Raw genomic sequence first — 17,492 nt, forward strand, 5'->3', positions numbered from 1 at the left:
GCGGGTATCTCATACCCGTCGCGGGTAAAACCTGACCCGTTAATCCGTGATGCCCGTTTGAGCTACCCGCGGGTATACCCGTTTACCCGCATACATATACTTAATTATATAATATATAATTTAATTTTAATGTATTTTAATAATTATTCGCGAGTTTACCCGAAGGTAGCGGGTATCTGCGATTGAATATTAGTTTAACTGCACATTTTGTAAACCCGTGGGTTTACCCGCTGGTCGCGCGTACCAGCGGGCGCGGGTACGGATACAAAATTTTACCCGTTGACGGGTAAACGGGTATCCGCAGGTAAAGAAAAATTTTGACGGGTGGGTCGCGGATATTAAGTATCCGTGCCCGTTACCCGCGGGTGCCATCCCTACATTGTGATCGTGGTGGTTTTGAATCTTTCAAAGAGACGTAAAGATTCGTGTAGTGCGGCTTATTGAGGAACTTGTGTTGTATTCGACTCTCCACCAGGTTTGGAGAAACTAACTCTTAAATTGGTGAAATTGTGGAGTGGATTAAGAAAAATTAGGTAACATCCTCCACCACTATAAATCCTTGTATTTGTTCTCTACTCCCATAATTTTATCTTATTTACTAATAATTATGTTATTTGTGAACAAACACTTCAAATTTCACTATATTAAGTTCAGGTTTATCAAAAATTAATCTAAAAAGTTTTCAAGATTAACTAAGTAACTATTCACCCCCTCGAGTTACTTACAGAATGTATTTACCCTATATACCCTAATGCTGAATGGGTGGATCTTCAAACTGCCCGACCTCCGGTGCTTAATAAAAGACAAGTTGGTAGGCTAAAGGGTACTACTCATATTTTACCAAAAGGAGAAGAAAAAACAACAATTACTATACAATGTAGTCATTAAACATGGTCATAGTAGATCGGTTTAATCGAATAGCTAAGATCGACCAGCTCAAACAAGTCAAGCAAAGAAGACAAAAGCGTGAAGGGTAAACAAAAGGGTCAACTTCGACCCGGACCCAAACTTACTCCGCTTTCAATTTGAGTGATCCTTGAAGCTACAACGTTAACATTGTGAGTTACTTTGTCGTTTGTTATGTTGTAAACTTTGTTATGTATCTCATTTTGTTATGGTTTAAGAATTTGGCATATGTTTTATAATATGTGAAAATAGATCGTTGTTTGTGAAAATTTTGAGTTCAAGCATTACTATTTTTAATAGTTCATGAGTACAACTGTGTTCGAACAAGGCATTAGAGTTGTTCAATTTTAGGTTCGAACAATGGTGCGTTCGAGCAAAGTAATGAACTATATTCGAACTCAGTGTACATGGTCGTGACACTTTTTCTCGACCACGAACTCTTAACCTCATTTCGAACATATTAGTCTAAGTTCGAACCACCTGTGGTTCGAAGAATGGTGTGTAATTTCATTATTAAAATACATGAAAAAGTGTGAAATGAAAAAAATATGAATAATGAGAAGAAATTGCATATTGACTGACAAGGTTGCAAAATTCGCTATTCGGGGAGTATTTGATCAGGAATTTGGAAGGAGTAATCGACAATTCAGCAATTAATATGATTGGACTTTTTATGCATTTAAATAATAAATATCAAAATTATATGTGTAAATATATACGAAAATCATAATTTTAACATAATTATCTAAAATCATAAATTCAATCGTTCATTTTGTTAAAAAAAAAAAAAAAAAAAAAAAAGAACTCTAAAATCTAGCTTAAATTCATGTTAACATTTTGACCAATTTGACTTTTACCAATAAATTTGATTTATTAAACGAATTTTAAAAATATCGAAATGGACTTTTTTTATAAAGGAGTTCGGGAGTAATCGAGTTTTTTTATCCTTAAATTGAAAGATGAAGCCACAAAAAGGCCAGAAATACAAGCCCAATACTCATCCCCTCCGATTAGGGATGGCAATGAATCGGATATGGATCGGGTGAGGTCGTATCCATATCCATATCCAATTTTTTTTTTTTTTTTTAGTTTTCATCCATCCATATCCATATCCGTCAGGTGAAGCGGGTTAATGAATAATTATCCATATCCGTTTAAATTTATTTTATTTTTAACAATTATAAGCGGTGGTTCACTATATACGATCAAAAGTAATATTTTTAATAGTTTATGCGACCGAAAGTCACATTTTACTAATCTATATAACAAATATTCAATAGATAACCTATTAAATGTGTAAAGATATCGACATGTAAGTTGCTTACTTTTAGTTACATGGAATTACATTTGAACCACCAAAGTACGATAGATACATTTGATTATTTAAACAAAACAAAATATAAGAAGAAAGTTATATTTTTAGAGAAAATATAAAGAAAGATGAATATGAATATAATTAATGAAATATCACTACATAAATGATACTAATTTGAGTGATAAATTTATACATTTAGTTATTTCGGGTGAAAGCGGGTTCATCCACATCCATATCCATATCCATTTAGATCGTCCATATCCACAAATAATCGGGTGGATCGGATGAATATCCACTGGATCGGGTATCCATTGCCATCCCTACCTCCGATCCTACAAATCCGCAAATCCCCCCTACAAATCAGCAAATCCCCAACTTACGTATACTTTCCCTAATTGAAAACATGAATCGATACATACCGGAGTAGTGGAGTACCATAAATAACTGTCAAAAAATATAATACGGGCTCTAATATTTTTGGTACATTAATAATGTAAAAAAAAAAAAACTGCAAGTTTGCTGCATGGTTCACCGCTTACATAGTTTGCGGCGTACCTAAAAAGCAAGGTCCAACGGAATTCGGAATTAAATCATCATTCTGTACACAATTTCCATTTCATATCCTCAGGATTTGTTTATATTAAGGTAATTTATTTTCAACTTTACCTTTATGGTTTTAGGTTTCATTTTTCAATCATTTGGTACCAATAATGTTATCATCTATGTATATGTAATTCGTAAATTTATACTTCCGGTGCCCTAATTGCACCTTTTAATTTATATCTAATTCGTTTAATTTGTTCTTGTATGTTTGATCTTGTTGATTCGTTACTAATTTTTTATATGTTCTGCAGTTTTCCTTCAGTAACCCTAGAAATTAGGGTTTTTGATTATATGCATACTTAATCGTGTGTATGTATTTTTTGATGTCATGTTTGATTATTATTAGCTGCTGAGGAATGGTGAGTGTGTCAATTGAGAATGGTAATTGTTCCTTGAATGGGGATTGTGTTGCTCATCTTAAATGGAAGCCGCGTGAAGTGTCAGCGATTAGGGATTATCCGCCAGGATGTGGTCCAATTGATTATTCGGTTACTGTTTATGAAGGAGCTGAAGCATCTCAAAATGGAACTACTGATATTGAGAATGATAATGGTGGTGGTGGTATAGTAAATGTAGTGGTTCAAATGAATGATGATGAGTTGATGTCAACGATTCATGAGGTGGATAATGGTGGTGGTGATGTAACAGAAGGTAAAACGAGGAAGTTGCCGGAAAGAAGGGTTTCTGCAGTTCGGGATTTTCCACCTTATTGTGGGTTGAATGCACCTGAACCTAGTGAAGAAGAACGTGCAAGAATTAATGGAAATGGGAAATGTGAAAATATTGAGGGTACGAATGGTGAAAGTGATGTGTTATTGATTGAATTGACCGTTAGTGATTTAAGCAATGAGTTTTTGGCAAATCAAGAGGTTGTTGAGGAAGAAAAGATGGTGGTTGAAGATGGAAAAACTGCAAAGCTTAAACCTAGAAAGAAGGTGCATAATATAGGTCAAGCGTGTCAGGCGCTTGCGGCCTGCACACGTGACAATATAATGGAAAAAACATGTTCAGATGATGAAGATTCAGAGGATGAGAAGTTTCAAGATGATAAGGAGAAGGATATATTGAAGGTTGAAGATCAAAGAGTGGGGTACAAGAGAAGTGTTAAAAAGAAGCCGGTGAATGATGATGATGTGAGATTTAGTGCAGAACGGATTCCTTTTGTGTTGGCTTTAAAAGCTGCCTCATTTTGTGCATCAGTAGCTCTTGAAAAGGATGCAGGGAGCAAGGCGAAAGGAAGTGTAAATTTAAAGACACCAAAACTAAGAAATGAAAAAAAAGGTGTTTTGGGAGGATCAAAGTCAACCGGGAAAGTTGCTTATACTGGTACGCATGAAATGGTTGTTAAAAAAGTAGTAGATGATGATGATGATGATAATGATTTTGTTTTAGACACTGATGAACAAGAACATAGAAGGTTAGTGCTTGGTTTGAAGGCTCCGAAGGCTCCATCACTATCTGCACCACAAATTCGAGCTTCAATGAAAGCCAAAACGCCCGTGAAAAGAAAACGAGAAATTCAAAAAAAAGTTGTTCGGGAGAAGTTGAAGAATAAAATTGATGCTTATACTGGTACACTTGATATGGTTGTGAGGGATGAAGAAGACTTTATTTTAGGTACTGAAGGACAAGAGGAATTTATTAACTTGGACCGAAATCATGAATTTGATGTGACATTACCTCCGTTGGGTCCGAGAAGTTCGAATGATGCACGAAACAAAGTTAGGGAAGTTCTTAGGCTTTTTCAACTTATATGTCGGAAAATTTTGCAGGGTGAAGAAGCAAAAAACAATGATTTGACATCTGAAGCACCAATCAAGCGAGTTGATCTTGCAGCAAGAGCAGTTATTGAGAAAAAAGGTCGAGCGCTTGACTTAGGTGTAAAAACGTACGGACCCGTACCAGGCGTTGAAGTTGGAGACGAGTTTCAGTACCGGGTCGAGCTCACTTTGGTTGGTATTCATCGTGTATTTCAGGCGGGTATAGATTATGTTAAGCAGGGTAAACATATTGTAGCAGTTAGTATTGTTGCTTCAGGTGGTTATGATAATGAAGTTGATAAACCAGATTGTTTAGTATACTCGGGTGCAGGTGGGGTCACAAAAGATAAGACTTTTTTTGACCAAACCCTTGAAAGAGGAAATTTAGCTTTGAAGAACAGTATGGATTTGAAGATTCCTGTACGGGTTATTCGTGGATATAAAGCATCTTCTGATTTAAAATCTAAGATAATGACAACATATATATACGACGGGTTATATACAGTGGACCGTTACTGGCAGGAGCCTGGCCCGAATGGCAACTTAGTTTATAAATTTGAGTTGAAGAGAAATGCGGGCCAACCTGAACTTGCGTTACGTGAAGTGAAATCAAAGAAATTCAAGACACGAGAAGGCGTTGTTGAAATTGATATAGCTAATGGTAAAGAACCATTTCGAATATCTGCTATTAACACAATCGATAACGAAAAACCGCCTGTGTTCACTTACGTTACAAATATCATGTATCCCGATTGGTACCGTCCCGTTCTTACAAAAGGGTGCGATTGTGTTGGTCGGTGTTCTACCAAGAAATGCTCGTGTGGTGTCAAAAACGGTGGCGAGATTCCTTACAATCATAACGGTGCAATAGTTGAAGCAAAGCCGCTCGTTTACGAGTGTGGCCCGCATTGTAAATGTCCTCCTAACTGTTACAATCGGGTCACCCAACACGGTATGAAAATTCAGCTGGAGATTTTTAAAACTGAATCACGGGGGTGGGGGGTTAGGTCATTAAGTTCAATATCTTCGGGAACATTTATATGTGAGTATATAGGAGAACTTCTAGAAGATACCGAAGCTGAGAAACGAACAGGTAACGATGAGTACTTATTTGATATAGGGCAAAATTATAGCAATTGTCCTGTCACAACCGATACGAAATCTGAGGAGATTGTTGATTCAGAAGGGTTCACTATTGATGCTGCAAATTATGGTAATGTGGGTAGGTTTATAAACCATAGTTGTTCACCAAATCTGTATGCCCAGAATGTACTTTTTGATCAGGAGGATAAAAGAATGCCGCATATTATGCTTTTTGCTGCTGAGAATATTCCACCGTTACAGGAGTTGACGTATCATTACAATTATGAGGTGGATACGGTTCATGATTCGGATGGGAATATAAAGGTCAAGAATTGCTATTGTGGTTCTGCTGAATGTACAGGAAGACTATATTAGGTAAGTGTTCAAACATTATGTACTAAGTATTTGATGTCAGTGGCGCGTTATTATGTTTTTTTTTATAATAATAGGTAAATGTTAAACATCATGTAATGAGTATTCTTTTTATATTTTTCTTGTTCAATTTGGGTCGAGTTGTGATGTTTTTAACGGGTTTCCCTTTTTACGTTTGCAGCTTTAATGAATGTGATGGTTGTTATTATATACATCGGTATCGATATAAGAATTACATCCCAAACTAAATGTCTAGCTGTAAATTATTATTTCAATTCTTAAAAACAGAATTTTGAATCTGTTAAAATCATGGTTTTACTATTGAATCCATTGACTCAATAAAGGTTATTTTATGTTCTACATGATGGAATCATGTTGACGAATTTGTTTGTTTTGAACGACTTCACAGCTTTTATGTGATAAATGCATGGTCATTAACATATAGGAATAGGAATTCTTATTATATACGGAGTACATGTATTACCTAAAATGCAATCATTCCTAAGAACACATTTTTAAAATGTTACTTTATTAAATGTGATGTTTTCGTGTCTATACGAGCATTATAATTATTTTCGGTTATACGTCACACAATTTGCTTTGTTCGAGACCATTGAATCCAAGGGGATGAAAGGAAATTGAGATTTTAGTAAGCCCCATTTTATACGACTAGTTACTATTTATTTCTAATAATGACAAATAATTAAGAAAATCTGCAAGAAGCTAGAGTTTTGCAACCATATTTTTCCAGTTCAATCTAAATTTATGCTAAGAAAACCAATCACCACCTGTCTGCTTCAAATATAATTGAAATTGAGATCCGTTCTCAGTCCAGGATCTACCGCTTAGAGTAGAGGGCTTCAATTCAAATTGTCATTTTCATACCGGTATGATAGTAGTGTGGTGAGACGACACATATGATTACATTGCGAGGTATTTGACCTCTATATGATACATTTTTACAAACATTGCATTCATTTTAAAAGATAAACTTTCATTACATCGAAAGTTGATAGGTATGCATACCATTTCATAATATCCAACTATAAATGAACTAATATGTCATTTGCTTAATCATAATCTTTAATAAACTCAACGACTTGAATGCAACGTCTTTTGAAATATGCCATGAATGATTCCAAGTAATATCTTTAAAATGAGCAAATGCACAGCGGAAGATTTCTTTCAATCCTGAGAATAAACATGCTTTAAAGTGTCAACCAAAAGATGGTGAGTTCATTAGTTTATCATCAATATTCATTTCCATCATATTTAATAGACCACAAGATTTCATATTTTCATTTCTCATAAACATCATGCATGCATATAGCCATCTGCATAAAAATCATTCATATGGATTGAACACCTGGTAACCGACATTAACCATAATGCATAGAATATCCCCACAGACATCGACGTCTGTATAATAATAATCTCGAAGTACTAAAGCCATCCACAGACATGAATGGGGGTTGTTAGGCCCAATAGATCTATCTTTAGGATTCACGTCAATTAGGGGCCATTTCCCTAATTCTTAGGTTACCAGACTTGAAGGGCAATATTCGATTTCGATAATCTAACCATAGAATGTAATTTCGATTACTTGTGTCTATTTCGTAAAACATTTATAAAAGCAGCGCATGTATTCTCAGTCCCAAAAATATATATTGCAAAAGCATTTAAAAAGAGAGCAAATGAAACTCACAATACTATATGACGGCATTGAACAAATGCAAGGTTGGCCTCGGATTCACGAACCTATATTAATTATATATTTATATGTTGGTCAATATATGTCTAACACTTTAGGTCAAGTCATAGTGTATCACAATCCTAATGCTCGAGCTTATCATGCAAAAGTCAACAAAAGTCAACTTGACTCAAAATAATTTCCAAAATCTATACGTGTTTATTATATAACCTAAATATAGTCGTTTTATTTATTTAAATATATTTATCAGATTTTATTAAAGTAAATAATAAAAGTCATTTATTAATAAAATTTTATTTTAAAATATATATATATATATATATATATATATGTTAAAAATATACTTTTATATATCTTAAGTAATAAAATTTATAAAGTTCACTTAATATCATAAAAATATAGTGGTATGTATTATTAATGTACTTATGTTACGCGTGGTAAAAATATCTTTATATTACATATTTATTTGATAAAATAATATTGATAATAATAACAAAAGTTGTATTATTTTGTAATAATAATAATAATAATAATTATTATTATTCTACTAATAATAATAATGACAATATTTATACTTACTAATGATGATATTAAGTATAATAAAATGATTATTCTAATCATGATAATTTTAATAATAACAATATTTTTTATTATTAACTGTAATAATAATAATATTTTATAAAAATAATAATTTTATTTAAAATGATAATTTTTAACAATAATAATACTAAAATGATAATAATAATGATATTTTATAATAACAATGATATTTCTATTAAAATGATAATTTTAATAAAAATGATAGTTTTAATATTAATGATACTTTTAATAATAATAATAACGATAAAAATAATAAAAGGATAGTTTTGATAAAAATATAAATTATTTTAGTAATGATAATAATAATAATAATAATAATAATAATAATAATAATAATAATAATAATAATAATAATAATAATAATAATAATAATGTTGATAATATTAATAATAACCTTAATGATAATAACGATAGTAATAACAATAACAATTTTTAATGATAATACTTATATTAATAACGATAATGATAATAATAATAATATTAATTATTAGATAATAATAATAATGACGATAACGATAACGCTAACGATAACGACGATCGTAATAATAATAATAATATTAGAGTTAACGATAATTCAGTTGACGATATCTTTTATCCGTTCATCGAAATCATACGCTTTCTAAATGAATAGTTATTAATTTTTCGCCAGCTTTTCAACGACATGCATATCATATACCTTATCTCAGTAGCATATGTATCAAATTCATGATTTATTATAAACTATTTAACGACGAAAATAAGCATACAAGCATGTATAATCATATCTACTCGAGCACTAGACAGGGATACACTATTAATATACAAAAGATAAGATATGAATGCTTACGTATCAATATTGTGATTCAATATTGCAGGAAAACACGTAGACGCAGCGGAGATGATAAACACTAGGTTTGACTCACGAGCAAACCCTACGAACATTACCCATAACCTCCATAGCTATAACCCATAATTTCCTTAGCTCTATCCCGCTAAAAAAAATCCATTTTAAACCATGCATACTCAAACAACGTCCAATTTTCTTCGACATACGAACAAACAACACGTACACGCTTGGTACACTTCATACACTCATCGTACAATCATCTTTATACTATTCTACAACCAAATATGAACATTCTAAAGATCAAATACGTACCTCGGACATGTATGATGAAAAACGGGATGTTACACTTATCGTGTCGGAAACATATAAAGATTAAGTTTAAATTTGGTCGAAAATTTTCGGGTTGTCACAGTACCTACCCGTTAAAGAAATTTCGTCCCGAAATTTGATCAAGGTCGTCTTGGCTAACCATAAAAATGTTTTCATGATGAATATGAGTTGATAAATAGAGTTTTATCATCATTGAGTAATATAGATAAAACAATTTAATTACGCGAAGAGTATAAGTGAAGCTATCACAAAAGAGTGAAATAGTAAATGCAGATTCGTTTTAACCAGTGACGTAGTCACGGTTGATTTCCGGAATTTAAGGGATTTTAAAGGAAATCTTCGTAATAAGATTTGGTTCTTCGGTAATTAAGGAAATTGGAATCCACTTTGGTTAAATGCGATGATCTGTCTCGATTGCTCTGTCTGGTATTTCACTATAAATTCACCCTCTTCGTTTCCTTATTTTCACATCTCATACATTCTATTCTTTCTCCCTTGATTCATACTTTAAAGTATTCGTCAATATGCTCCATCCAGTTCTGATCCTTGATCTTATTCTAACTATCACAACAATCATCCTCCTATTCCAACTCCCACCGGAGGAGTATGTTTACTTCTACTTCGCTCTTGGGGTAGTGGTTTTCATAATTCTTCCTTGCATTTATCTTTCCATAATTATTGACATCTATAGTTAATGATCTTTTCTGTTTGCTGCGATTTATACTCCCCTTTCTATTTTGGAGCTTCATGCTTTTGTTTTCTTTTCGCAAGTAATGGTCCATAATTCGTAGGTATGAATTTCGGAATGAACATAGTTAATGTTCTAAGAAAGAAATGGTAATAGTATTATCTGACTTGTCAAATTACCAGAATTCAAGGGAAAAGATAGGACTATCAAGAAAATATGTTCTTGATATGTTTATAGATTAGATAGAATGTAAGAGTCGTATAACATGGCACATGATGACGTTATAGTCTGTGAATCATCACGTTTCATTTAGAAACTCAGCATGACTTACTGTAATATAATCATGTTGATCAAGTGTCATTATATTATACTAACTCATGCTTCAGTTCCCAACACTACTTCAAAAACATTCATAATTTAAACTTGAAGGTTTACAGGATATAGAAACTAAACAGTTTCCTTTATGATGTAATACAGATAACGCAAAGAGATAAATAATCTCGAACAATGATAGTTATGATGGTATCTTCACAAATATCGAGGATATTTATACTGAAAGATTCGATGATGTTTTAGAATTTTAAAATGTCTGGAATCAAAGGATGATGTGGGAAATTTGTCTGTGAAGGTTTAGAATAAGGTGTAAGGTGTTTGCTAACGATTTCAGCAGTCACTGAATCATTTAGATTCTTTAAAGGTAGATTTCGTCCTTGTGATTTGTCCACAGCCTCCTTCATGGTTTGCTCAATCCGTTTTCTAGTTCCAACTTTTCTGAGCTTTGCCAGTATGCTATTCTTTATCATCAAACTTCCGACGGTTAAGGTCGTTTACAGTTTTTGCTGCTTCATCAGCATTTTTCCAGAATTCGGAGAACCAATTCGCAGTTTAGGGTGTTTTCAGAAACTTCACATTCGAAGTACGTAAGTCTAGGAGATGGACGTTACATGTATAACTGTTGATGTAGACATGCTGCGAGATTTCAAAATACTGATTGCTGATTCTCGATAATTGGTATGGCAATTCTCATTACAAGGTGCGGATGAGTATATGATAGGGATTCAATGAATATAAAGATTTTTCTGAAAGTCAAAGATTAACAAAATTGTTGGTAAGTTTACTGCTAATGTGGTGGGATATAAACGGTTCTCCGGTAACAACGATGAAGAGGGTAATCATTATAATAAGGCTTATTCGAATGAACTATTGAAGTTGATTTGCTGGAGCTGTGACAAAACTGTCTACTTTGAAAAGAGATTGAAAAGTTATTTTTGCTAATAAATGCGAAAGGGTCTGACACGGATACGTGTTAAGCTATGATTTTAGTTTCGAGAGTTTTTCAGGTGCATGACTGTGGGTAACATGTGGTTGGATCATCATCTCGATTGTTCATTGTTTGAAGTGTCTTCAGGAATTTCGAGGGGTTTGAACACAGATTTTAATCGTTAATATACATATGATGTTCTAGGATTTAGAACGACACGAATATTTTTTTTTGGGTTTTATGAATAAATGTGATGTCCTAGCACAGTTTTTGAAGTCAAAGTATAGATTTGAAAGATGTAGGAATCTAAAAGTGATGATATCGATTATATCTCGATTTGGATTCTGATCTGTTAAGGTCAGAGTATGTAACTGAATCTGGATAAGAATGGTTGTTCTGATTTTTATGAAAGAATATATATTGTTATGAAAGTAGTGAAGGTAATTGATGATTGCTGAATCAGAATCAAAGAATGTAACATAATAATTGTGAATTTATATATCTTCCGGGTATTACCTACCCGTTAGAAAAAAAATTTCACAAATAGTATTTTGTAAAAAAGAATTTTATCACAGTCTTTATGAAAATATATGTATATTTTCATAAGATGTAATACAGATTTAATGAGTTAATATTAAATTAAACTCATTTGATTTTTGGCTGGAACTAGAAATGAATAATCTTTAAAACTTTATAAATTACGTAATTTTCGTGGATTATTTCTTCAAAGTAAATGAAATTATGAATCAATACTTCATTATTCATTTTTATTGATGTTTACTCGGTGAATGATGTTGGTGTTTATGGGATTCTTGTGAACTTCGCAAGGTACGAATGACGTTGTCTAGAAAGTTTCGAGTATATCGAAAGTGTAAAATCAATATGTAATTGAATAATACACTTAGTTTATTATGAAACGGAATTCATTGAATTTTCGAAATAGAGATTGTAGTTAATGATGGTTAAGTTGCTAACGAAGGATGTACATTATAGCATATTAGTCATATGAATATGAATTAACCGAGTAGTATCTACCCCTTTTTCAATTCATACATAATAGCTTAGTACGAAAAGATATATTATGTTTCCAAAATTTATATAATATATAAATTCTTTGGAAATAATAAGTTAATACCTCATAACTCGTTATTTCAATATATCCATAGGTGATTGTGGTGTTGATATCGTTGGTGGTTATGTACTGGTGGAGCTTGTAGTGTTAATGGTGTTGCTGATGTTGGTAATACTGATGGTGATGCTGGCGGTACTGACGGTGTCGATGATGCTGACGGTACTATTGATACTGTTGGTAAAACAAATCTAGCTTGTAAATCGTGCACCATTACGGTCAGGGTTTCTGAAATGTCCCGTTCTTATTGATTAAAAACGTTCCATATTAATTGATTTCGTTGCGAGGTTTTGACCTCTATATGAGACGTTTTTCAAAGACTGCATTCATTTTAAAACAAACCAATCCTTTATTTCATCAATAAAGGTTTAAAAAGCTTTACGTAGATTATCAAATAATGATAATCTAAAATATCCTGTTTACACACGACCATTACATAATGGTTTACAATACAAATATGTTACAACAAAATAAGTTTCTTGAATGCAGTTTTTACACAATATCATACAAGCATGGACTCCAAATCTCGTCCTTATTTAAGTATGCGACAGCGGAAGCTCTTAATAATCACCTGAGAATAAACATGCTTAAAACGTCAACAAAAATGTTGGTGAGTTATAGGTTTAACCTATATATATCAAATCATAATAATAGACCACAAGATTTCATATTTCAATACACATCCCATACATAGAGATAAAAATCATTCATATGGTGAACACCTGGTAACCGACATTAACAAGATGCATATATAAGAATATCCCCATCATTCCGGGACACCCTTCGGATATGATATAAATTTCGAAGTACTAAAGCATCCGGTACTTTGGATGGGGTTTGTTAAGCCCAATAGATCTATCTTTAGGATTCGCGTCAATTAGGGTGTCTGTTCCCTAATTCTTAGATTACCAGACTTAATAAAAAGGGGCATATTCGATTTCGATAATTCAACCATAGAATGTAGTTTCACGTACTTGTGTCTATTTTGTAAATCATTTATAAAACCTGCATGTATTCTCATCCCAAAAATATTAGATTTTAAAAGTGGGACTATAACTCACTTTCACAGATTTTTACTTCGTCGGGAAGTAAGACTTGGCCACTGGTTGATTCACGAACCTATAACAATATATACATATATATATCAAAGTATGTTCAAAATATATTTACAACACTTTTAATATATTTTGATGTTTTAAGTTTATTAAGTCAGCTGTCCTCGTTAGTAACCTACAACTAGTTGTCCACAGTTAGATGTACAGAAATAAATCGATAAATATTATCTTGAATCAATCCACGACCCAGTGTATACGTATCTCAATATTGATCACAACTCAAACTATATATATTTTGGAATCAACCTCAACCCTGTATAGCTAACTCCAACATTCACATATAGAGTGTCTATGGTTGTTCCGAAATATATATAGATGTGTCGACATGATAGGTCGAAACATTGTATACGTGTCTATGGTATCTCAAGATTACATAATATACAATACAAGTTGATTAAGTTTTGGTTGGAATAGATTTGTTACCAATTTTCACGTAGCTAAAATGAGAAAAATTATCCAATCTTGTTTTACCCATAACTTCTTCATTTTAAATCCGTTTTGAGTGAATCAAATTGCTATGGTTTCATATTGAACTCTATTTTATGAATCTAAACAGAAAAAGTATAGGTTTATAGTCGGAAAAATAAGTTACAAGTCGTTTTTGTAAAGGTAGTCATTTCAGTCGAAAGAACGACGTCTAGATGACCATTTTAGAAAACATACTTCCACTTTGAGTTTAACCATAATTTTTGGATACAGTTTCATGTTCATAATAAAAATCATTTTCTCAGAATAACAACTTTTAAATCAAAGTTTATCATAGTTTTTAATTAACTAACCCAAAACAGCCCTCGGTGTTACTACGACGGCGTAAATCCGGTTTTACGGTGTTTTTCGTGTTTCCAGATTTTAAATCATTAAGTTAGCATATCATATAGATATAGAATATGTGTTTAGTTGATTTTAAAAGTCAAGTTAGAAGGATTAACTTTTGTTTGCGAACAAGTTTAGAATTAACTAAACTATGTTCTAGTGATTACAAGTTTAAACCTTCGAATAAGATAGCTTTATATGTATGAATCGAATGATGTTATGAACATCATTACTACCTTAAGTTCCTTGGATAAACCTACTGGAAAAGAGAAAAATGGATCTAGCTTCAACGGATCCTTGGATGGCTCGAAGTTCTTGAAGCAGAATCATGACACGAAAACAAGTTCAAGTAAGATCATCACTTGAAATAAGATTGTTATAGTTATAGAAATTGAACCAAAGTTTGAATATGATTATTACCTTGTATTAGAATGATAACCTACTGTAAAAAACAAAGATTTCTTGAGGTTGGATGATCACCTTACAAGATTGGAAGTGAGCTAGCAAACTTGAAAGTATTCTTGATTTTATGAAACTAGAACTTTTGAAATTTATGAAGAACACTTAGAACTTGAAGATAGAACTTGAGAGAGATCAATTAGATGAATAAAATTGAAGAATGAAAGTGTTTGTAGGTGTTTTTGGTCGTTGGTGTATGGATTAGATATAAAGGATATGTAATTTTGTTTTCATGTAAATAAGTCATGAATGATTACTCATATTTTTGTAATTTTATGAGATATTTCATGCTAGTTGCCAAATGATGGTTCCCACATGTGTTAGGTGACTCACATGGGCTGCTAAGAGCTGATCATTGGAGTGTATATACCAATAGTACATACATCTAAAAGCTGTGTATTGTACGAGTACGAATACGGGTGCATACGAGTAGAATTGTTGATGAAACTGAACGAGGATGTAATTGTAAGCATTTTTGTTAAGTAGAAGTATTTTGATAAGTGTCTTGAAGTCTTTCAAAAGTGTATGAATACATATTAAAACACTACATGTATATACATTTTAACTGAGTCGTTAAGTCATCGTTAGTCGTTACATGTAAATGTTGTTTTGAAACCTTTAGGTTAACGATCTTGATAAATGTTGTTAACCCAATGTTTATAATATCAAAAGAGATTTTAAATTATTATATTATCATGATATTATGATGTACGAATATCTCTTAATATGATATATATACATTAAATGTCGTTACAACGATAATCGTTACATATATGTCTCGTTTCAAAATCATTAAGTTAGTAGTCTTGTTTTTACATATGTAGTTCATTGTTAATATACTTAATGATATGTTTACTTATCATAATATCATGTTAACTATATATATAACCATATATATGTCATCATATAGTTTTTACAAGTTTTAACGTTCGTGAATCACCGGTCAACTTGGGTGGTCAATTGTCTATATGAAACATATTTCAATTAATCAAGTCTTAAAAAGTTTGATTGCTTAACATGTTGGAAACATTTAATCATGTAAATATCAATCTTAATTAATTTATATAAACATGGAAAAGTTCGGGTCACTACAGTACCTACCCGTTAAATAAATTTCGTCCCGAAATTTTAAGCTGTTGAAGGTGTTGACGAATCTTCTGGAAATAGATGCGGGTATTTCTTCTTCATCTGATCTTCACGCTCCCAGGTAAACTCGGGTCCTCTACGAGCATTCCATCGAACCTTAACAATTGGTATCTTGTTTTGCTTAAGTCTTTTAACCTCACGATCCATTATTTCGACGGGTTCTTCGATGAATTGAAGTTTTTTGTTGATTTGGATTTCATCTAACGGAATAGTGAGATCTTCTTTAGCAAAACATTTCTTCAAATTCGAGACGTGGAAAGTGTTATGTACAGTCGCGAGTTGTTGAGGTAACTCAAGTCGGTAAGCTACTGGTCCGACACGATCAATAATCTTGAATGGTCCAATATACCTTGGATTTAATTTCCCTCGTTTACCAAATTGAACAACGCCTTTCCAAGGTGCAACTTTAAGCATGACCATCTCTCCAATTTCAAATTCTATATCTTTTCTTTTAATGTCAGCGTAGCTCTTTTGTCGACTTTGGGCGGTTTTCAACCGTTGTTGAATTTGGATGATCTTCTCGGTAGTTTCTTGTATAATCTCCGGACCCGTAATCTGTCTATCCCCCACTTCACTCCAACAAATCGGAGACCTGCACTTTCTACCATAAAGTGCTTCAAACGGCGCCATCTCAATGCTTGAATGGTAGCTGTTGTTGTAGGAAAATTCTGCTAACGGTAGATGTCGATCCCAACTGTTTCCGAAATCAATAACACATGCTCGTAGCATGTCTTCAAGCGTTTGTATTGTCCTTTCGCTCTGCCCATCAGTTTGTGGATGATAGGCAGTACTCATGTCTAGACGAGTTCCTAATGCTTGCTGTAATGTCTGCCAGAATCTTGAAATAAATCTGCCATCCCTATCAGAGATAATAGAGATTGGTATTCCATGTCTGGAGATGACTTCCTTCAAATACAGTCGTGCTAACTTCTCCATCTTGTCATCTTCTCTTATTGGCAGGAAGTGTGCTGATTTGGTGAGATGATCAACTATTACCCAAATAGTATCAAAACCACTTGCAGTCCTTGGCAATTTAGTGATGAAATCCATGGTAATGTTTTCCCATTTCCATTCCAGGATTTCGGGTTGTTGAAGTAGACCTGATGGTTTCTGATGCCCAGCTTTGACCTTAGAACACGTCAAACATTCTCCTACGTATTTAGCAACATCGGCTTTCATACCCGACCACCAAAAATGTTTCTTGAGATCCTTGTACATCTTCCCCGTTCCAGGATGTATTGAGTATCTGGTTTTATGAGCTTCTCTAAGTACCATTTCTCTCATATCTCCAAATTTTGGTACCCAAATCCTTTCAGCCCTATACCGGGTTCCGTCTTCCCGAATATTAAGATGCTTCTCCGATCCTTTGGGTATT

General features: G+C 32.9%; 1 protein-coding gene across 1 annotated transcript; it reads left to right on the forward strand.

The window, feature by feature from the left end:
* Positions 1-3,458: 3,458 nt before the first annotated feature.
* Positions 3,459-6,171, forward strand: LOC139891756 (histone-lysine N-methyltransferase, H3 lysine-9 specific SUVH6-like). The gene has a single exon (XM_071874741.1). It carries the CDS (start codon positions 3,712-3,714, stop codon positions 6,040-6,042), a length of 2,331 nt encoding a protein of 776 aa, XP_071730842.1. The 5' UTR covers positions 3,459-3,711; the 3' UTR covers positions 6,043-6,171.
* The last annotated feature ends 11,321 nt before the right edge of the window (positions 6,172-17,492 follow it).

Source organism: Rutidosis leptorrhynchoides, chromosome 2 (genome assembly GCF_046630445.1).
Source record: "Rutidosis leptorrhynchoides isolate AG116_Rl617_1_P2 chromosome 2, CSIRO_AGI_Rlap_v1, whole genome shotgun sequence".
Lineage (NCBI taxonomy): Eukaryota > Viridiplantae > Streptophyta > Magnoliopsida > Asterales > Asteraceae > Rutidosis > Rutidosis leptorrhynchoides.